Source organism: Haliotis rubra, unplaced genomic scaffold (assembly GCF_003918875.1).
Source record: "Haliotis rubra isolate DU_JTF1 unplaced genomic scaffold, ASM391887v1 Scf1226, whole genome shotgun sequence".
Lineage (NCBI taxonomy): Eukaryota > Metazoa > Mollusca > Gastropoda > Lepetellida > Haliotidae > Haliotis > Haliotis rubra.
This window is the reverse complement of record NW_025765144.1, coordinates 234466-241923: the sequence shown is the minus strand read 5'-3', so window position 1 is coordinate 241923 and position 7458 is coordinate 234466. Positions and strand designations below refer to the sequence as shown.

The 7458-nt window shown below is 42.8% G+C and overlaps 1 protein-coding gene across 1 annotated transcript; it reads left to right on the top strand.

The window, feature by feature from the left end:
* The first annotated feature begins 5497 nt into the window (after positions 1-5497).
* LOC124266000 (mannan endo-1,4-beta-mannosidase-like) lies at positions 5498-7222 on the top strand. The gene is made up of 2 exons (XM_046700818.1): positions 5498-5782; positions 6048-7222. The coding sequence occupies exons 1-2, from the start codon at positions 5540-5542 to the stop codon at positions 7008-7010; spliced, it is 1206 nt and encodes a 401-aa protein (XP_046556774.1). The 5' UTR covers positions 5498-5539; the 3' UTR covers positions 7011-7222.
* Positions 7223-7458: the final 236 nt, after the last annotated feature.

The window sequence follows — 7458 nt, the reverse complement described above, 5'->3', positions numbered from 1 at the left end:
GTATCATAATGTGTGAATGTGAAAGAATGCGCTCTTTATGTTTGAAGAGAGTGAGAGAGAGAGAGAGAGAGAGAGAGAGAGAGAGAGAGAGAGAGAGAGAGAGAGAGAGAGAGAGAGAGAGAGAGAGAGAGAGAGAGAGAGAGAGAGAGAGAGTGTGTGTGTGTGTGTGCGGGTGATATTCTTCTGTATCTGTGATGTACATGTGATTTGCATGCCTGTTCTGATGTGCATGTTTTCAGGTTGGCTGACACGTTTGGCTGCCCGTATAATCCCCTATTATCCCATCTGCCCCTATTTGGTCTGTTTTGGCTACATTTTTGGGCTTTGTTTTGGACACACCCTTTCGATCAAGCATCTTTTGGCATACCCTTTGGCTGACATTTCTGAGTTTATTTCTCTTCTAATGAGAGGACCATTCTTCCCTTTTGGCCCCGATTCGGATACTTTCTTTAAGCACATGCCATTCTATTTCTTGATATATAATAAATATTAGTGAATGGTATACACATGAGTCTGTTTTCCTTCCTTCTTTGGATCTACTAAGAACAAGGGGACAGTAACACAGCAGGAGAGGCAATTGAACCAAGCCTGTTTTATCGTTATACAACTTAAAGTTGCTATAAGAGTAAACTAATTAACAAATGAAGATATTGAGGGGTCGTTTGCTCTATCCCGCTGTGTTGCTGTCTTCTAGCCGAGTGTTTAACAAGTTCTCTGTGATGGAAATGACGGAGTCTATAGTCGTGTGCAGCTACAGGTTACACACCACCAAATGTTTTCCCATAGACTTCTATAGTAACCTTATATTTTTTTTAAAAATATCCAGGCTATCAACAGCCATTCCATGTACACATGGGTACACTCTGGCCCTTAAACTACCATAAAACAAAATATCAGGCCAACTTGTCCGGCTCGTTTTGCGAGCACAGGAAGCGGAACACATCAACCCCAGTTCCGCACCAAATGTCACCTACTGGAAAATATATGTACACACAATAAGCATAAGTGATGGTGATAAAAATGACAGCACTAAATACTTAAAATTGTGGTCAGTTTTAATTACTGGTTGGATGTGCTTTTAAAAAACAAACATCTTACACTCTTTCATCCAATCACAGCTGTCACATGTCTCTGTCTCTCTACACTTGTTTACATACGGCTCTCGCGCAGGAGCGTGTGATACTGATTTAGTGTAGTGGAACCTATAGCTACAAACCTGATGTCGGAAGTCTAGATATTTTACGATGGCTTCACTTACTATAAGTTACGTGCACAGGTGAATGATCGAGAGTGGTCTCCCTTCACTCTTTGTGGCTGCTGAAGCGTCACCTCGTCGTTAGTGAGTGAGTCGGATTTTACGCCGCTTGTAGCTATATTCCAGCTGTATCACGGCGGGGGACACCAGAAATGGGGAATCGAACACGTCCCTTCCCCAGGATGAACGAACGCTTTGACCACAAGGCTACCCTACCACCCCACCTCGTCTTTAGATATTTGTACATATTCTAAGACTGAAAGAGGGCTTGTGCTCCTCGTCTAGTGGTCATTTTCAACCCAGGTAATAGACGTATACTTTCCGGTCTTGTATGATGTTGGGACATTTATGGTGCTCATTACGTTCCTGATAAATATACCCGTGAAGATCCGGGTTAGAAGTGTTCTTCAGCAACTCATTCTTGTCGTAAGAGGCGACTAACGGGATCGGGTGGTCAGGCTCGCTGACTTGGTTGACACATGTCATCGTATCCCAAATGCGTAGATCGATGCTCATGATGTTGATCACTGGATTATCTGGTCCAGACTCGATTATTTATAGACCGCCGCCATATAGCTTGAATATTGCTGAGTGCGGCGTTAAACAACCAACCAACCCTGATAGATATAGGCTACAATATTGGATGAAGAAAACATAGTGGTGTTTGAGAAACGTTAACCAAACCCACAAATACAGTCATTTTGACTAGGTCTAGACTCCCCTTGATATTTTAGACACGGAAATCGCCATGACTTCAAAGTGAGTGAGTGTAGTTGGCTCTTAGCAACAGAATGGTTTTCACACGTTTTAGTTGGACACGTATCATCTGAAACATAAAGCGAGTACAGAAGAAGCACGTTACTTTTATGTCACGAGTGGAAATTAATATTGTGTGTAGCTGTATGCTGGACGGAACACAAACATGATTCAAACATGCAATATTTATTGTGATGATGATGACAATGATTGCTACTACTATTACTTTTACTTTTACTGTTTCTCCTACTACAAACTACCACCACTACTACCACTACCATTACTACTACTGCTACTACCACCACAACTACTGCTACCACTACCACCTGTCAGAACAGGTCGGTCATTACAAGCAACTGCAGGTTATCACGCGCTTTGCCTAACAATTAGACGCCTTGCCTTGGCATTCAGATGAGCGGGAATATGGATGGAATATTATGTAGCCGGGTTTAATTTCTTGATTGAATCGTGCACAAAATTAACAAACTGATCGCGCAAGCAGGTTAATGAGCTTTTAGTGTATTTGAAGGAAGGAATGGATGGACCGGTCTCTCTTATCCAGCTTGGTGTGGGCCGATGCACAAAGGGAGACCACTCTTGTCAGACTATTAGCGAGCGTTTATCAGCCAGATTTGACCCAGCCGAATTGCGTAGCTTAGCTTTCCGCAGCAATTAGTGCAGCTACCGACAACCTATAAATGTACACCACGAGCTACACACCAGCAGACGGTGCCCATATCGTATGAATGGACTTTGCCAGCAACTACTTACGTTCACCAGTTTGCCAGTTAAAACTCGGGGTCGAAACAAAGACAACATGCACTTCTTTTTATCACCGACGGAAACCATGGCAACGGCTGGCAAAGCAGGATGTGCTTCCTTATTTGTAGTCGTTTTCATGTTTGTTTACAGTTCTTTGGAAAGAAATGGTCCCTGTCGAGAAATCCTAACCTCTATATATACATTTTAACTTGGTGCAAATGACCTTAACGTATATCTTTCCATTATAACCGGCACTGCATGTGTAGCCTATAGACTGCAACTTCTCTTTCTGAGATAAACTTCTGTGAAATAACAGAAAAGGGAATCGGAAGACTTGGATATTTCTGCCTGAAAACGAACCCTCAACTTTCCACACTGGTATTGATATTTACAGGGCTTTATAGAATTGACTGCATGTTTTCAAGAACTAACAGACACGACGTGGTAGTGAACTACAGTATATCCGACGTTGGGACATATAGGCATTGATTTAAAAGTTATAAATCGTCAGGTATTTGATACCATGAGAAGCAGCTATAGCTGGCTGTTTGACGTTGCCGGAAACATTCGATGACGCCTCGTTCTGACTTCGTCTCCATGTAGTTACCGTTGTCCTTGCCAACGGTCCCCTCTGTTTTTAACAGAATCGCCATTGCTCTTACTACCTATCGCTCTGCATTTCGTTGACTCATAATGTGTGAATGTGAAAGAATGCGCTCTTTATGTTTGAAGAGAGTGAGAGAGAGAGAGAGAGAGAGAGAGAGAGAGAGAGAGAGAGAGAGAGAGTGTGTGTGTGCGGGTGATATTCTTCTGTATCTGTGATGTACATGTGATTTGCATGCCTGTTCTGATGTGCATGTTTTCAGGTTGGCTGACACGTTTGGCTGCCCGTTTAATCCCCTATTATCCCATCTGCCCCTATTTGGTCTGTTTGGGCTACATTTTGGGGCTTTGTTTTGGACACACCCTTTCGATCAAGCATCTTTTGGCATACCCTTTGGCTGACATTTCTGAGTTTATTTCTCTTCTAATGAGAGGACCATTCTTCCCTTTTGGCCCCGATTCGGATACTTTCTTTAAGCACATGCCATTCTATTTCTTGATATATAATAAATATTAGTGAATGGTATACACATGAGTCTGTTTTCCTTCCTTCTTTGGATCTACTAAGAACAAGGGGACAGTAACACAGCAGGAGAGGCAATTGAACCAAGCCTGTTTTATCGTTATACAACTTAAAGTTGCTATAAGAGTAAACTAATTAACAAATGAAGATATTGAGGGGTCGTTTGCTCTATCCCGCTGTGTTGCTGTCTTCTAGCCGAGTGTTTAACAAGTTCTCTGTGATGGAAATGACGGAGTCTATAGTCGTGTGCAGCTACAGGTTACACACCACCAAATGTTTTCCCATAGACTTCTATAGTAACCTTATATTTTTTTAAAAATATCCAGGCTATCAACAGCCATTCCATGTACACATGGGTACACTCTGGCCCTTAAACTACCATAAAACAAAATATCAGGCCAACTTGTCCGGCTCGTTTTGCGAGCACAGGAAGCGGAACACATCAACCCCAGTTCCGCACCAAATGTCACCTACTGGAAAATATATGTACACACAATAATAAGCATAAGTGATGGTGATAAAAATGACAGCACTAAATACTTAAAATTGTGGTCAGTTTTAATTACTGGTTGGATGTGCTTTTAAAAAACAAACATCTTACACTCTTTCATCCAATCACAGCTGTCACATGTCTCTGTCTCTCTACACTTGTTTACATACGGCTCTCGCGCAGGGAGCGTGTGATACTGATTTAGTGTAGTGGAACCTATAGCTACAAACCTGATGTCGGAAGTCTAGATATTTTACGATGGCTTCACTTACTATAAGTTACGTGCACAGGTGAATGATCGAGAGTGGTCTCCCTTCACTCTTTGTGGCTGTTGAAGCGTCACCTCGTCTTTAGTGAGTGAGTCGGATTTTACGCCGCTTGCAGCAATAATTCACCGCTGTCTTCGAATGATCGAGAGTGGTCTCCCTTCACACTTTGTAACTGTTTAACCGTCACTTCGTCTTTAGTGAGTGAGTCGGATTTTACGCCGGTTTTAGCAATTATTCAGCTGTATCACGGCGGGGGACACCAGAAATGGGCTTCACCCATTTGAGGAATCGAACCCGGCCCTTCCGCAAGATGAACGAAAGCTTTAACCACAATTCTACCCTACCGCCCCCACCTCGTCTTTAAATATTTGTACATATTCTAAGACCGAAAGAGGGGTTGTGCTCCTCGTCAAGTGGTCATTTTCAACCCAGGTAACAGACGTAATGGTTCGGTTCTTGTATGATACTGGGACAGTTATGGTGCTCATTACGTTCCTGATAGATATACCCGTGAAGATCCGGGTTAGAAGTGTTCTTCAGGAAGCCAAGCTTGTTGTAAGAGGTGACTAACGGGATCAGGTGGTCTTACTCACTGACTTGGTTGACACATGTCATCGTATGCCAAATGTGTAGATTGATGCTCATGATGTTGATTACTGGATTGTCTGGTCCAGACCACCGTCACATAGCTGTAATATTGCGCGTGGCGTTAAACAAGAAACACAATCTTATCATAAGGGAATCCCTAGAGCTCAAATCAGTTTGTTTGTACCTATTCAGAACAGACAACAGCTGTTGTCCTTAGAAACTCAGATAACATGACCTGTCTTCTTCGGGCTTCCAGCATATAACAGTATCTTACAACCATAATATAAGACAGCATGGTGCCTGTGTTGAAGAGATTGCTCTTTTTTACTTCGATTCAATATGGCTGCTACGGACTTCCGATCGATCAACAGGCAACCTTGGAGACGAAAAACTTGTACAGCAATCTACTGAAGCTGTCACGTGATGGCAGCAGGTTCGTGTTTGGGATGCAGGGATCGACACAGTGGGGGGAATATGGCGGCCACTCGCCATACCACGTTTACCAGAATGGAAATACCAAAGGATGGGCCTTCACCGTGAGTTGACGACTATTTGTTATTCCGTTCGTGTCATTCAGGAGAAACGCGAATGCTGACGCAAAGACGCGAATGGTGACGAAAGAGTTAACATTTCAACAATTCCGGACTGACAACCGTATTTACTAAAACTGTCAACCGTATTTACAAAGATAATTTGATGAAAGTAGAGAAGTCTATAGCCTAAAATTGCTAATGGATGGTTGCCTACCTGTTTATGAAAATTTATTTTACATTGTTATTTATTTTGTTTTGTATTTACAAGAGTCAACAGGCACACGATAAGGATAACGATGACCTTTGTGACGTCTGCTCAATCACGAACCAACATCCGGGCATCATGGGTATGGACTTCCGGGATCTAACACCCTATTACCTTGACACCGTGACATATCTTGCCCACAAAGCCTACGCTCGAGGAGAAGTTATTACCTTTTCATGGCACCATAGTAACCCAGTAACGGGAGGAAAGTTCTACATTGCGGACGACCACGGAGACGTGGCCCACACCATCCAGAAACTTCTCCCCGGTGGCCCGAATAACGTTAACTTGACGAAGAACCTGGACAAAATCGCTGACTGGGCGCTTAAGTTTAAAGATCCTCAAGGGAAGCTTATTCCTGTCATATTCCGTCCCTACCATGAGATGAATGGTAGATGGTTCTTCTGGGGGATGGGAAATGCAGCCCACAACACCCCGGACGAGTATAAGCAACTCTGGCAGTTCCTTGTCCGTTACCTCCGTGATGTCAAACACGTCCACAACTTCCTCTACGCGTACAGTCCCGGTTCGGTGATAGATAACCATGAATACATGCTCACCTACCCTGGTGACGACTACGTCGACGTACTTGGTCTCGACTACTACTATACCGGTTCGACTTCAAGAAACCCCACAGATCTTATCGCTAAAATCGAGAGCGTTGTTGATGTGGCACAGAGGAGGAATAAGATAGCGGCTGTGACTGAGTTCGGATCTAACAACCCAAGTGTAGATAACCATCCCAATTTATGGATGGATCTGGTCCTCAAGCCCATGAAAGAGAGTAAGACAGCTCTAGGCATTGCGTACTTATCTACGTGGATTAACAGGTGTTCGGGTGACCGGAAGTGCGGTCATCCCTATACGCCATATAAGGGACATCCCGCAGCAGACGACTTCCTGAAGTTCTTCAATGACCCTGCCACTCTGTGGGAAAAGAACATGCCAAATATGTACTCCTCGTGAAATAAATACATTCTGCTTAATAATGAATATGTAAACATGTTGAACAAGATGAACAAGTTTGCATAATTTCAATCATTAAAGAGGTAATTAAGTGATAATTATTATCAAACTAGAAAAGTTAAAACGCATTCCAGATTTAAGAGCTGACATAATGATGGATCTAAAGCCATATAAAATGGTAACAGTGTGTACTTAAAAGTGTGCCATTTCAATGTGTTAAATTCATTTTCCTAAACTTAGGTATGAAACTCTATCATTACCAAACTGGTCTGTGTTTACAGTAACACTTACACTGTTTTACTTACTCACTGGTAAGCTAGTAGCATCAGCTAGCTTGGGGTCTAAGTTAAGATCTGTGTCAGGTTCAATCTTTGCCTTGGACTGTTGTCAAGGTTCCTATTGTTTCATAGATTTCAGCTATCGCCGACCTTCTTGTCATATTTAAAGC

Excerpts from the sequence above, each read along its gene's own strand:
- LOC124266000 (XM_046700818.1), top strand. The coding sequence starts at position 5,540 with ATGGTGCCTGTGTTGAAGAGATTGCTCTTTTTTACTTCGATTCAATAT. Across the intron at positions 5,783-6,047 it reads CCAAAGGATGGGCCTTCACC|AGTCAACAGGCACACGATAA; the intron begins GTGAGTTGACGA and ends TGTATTTACAAG.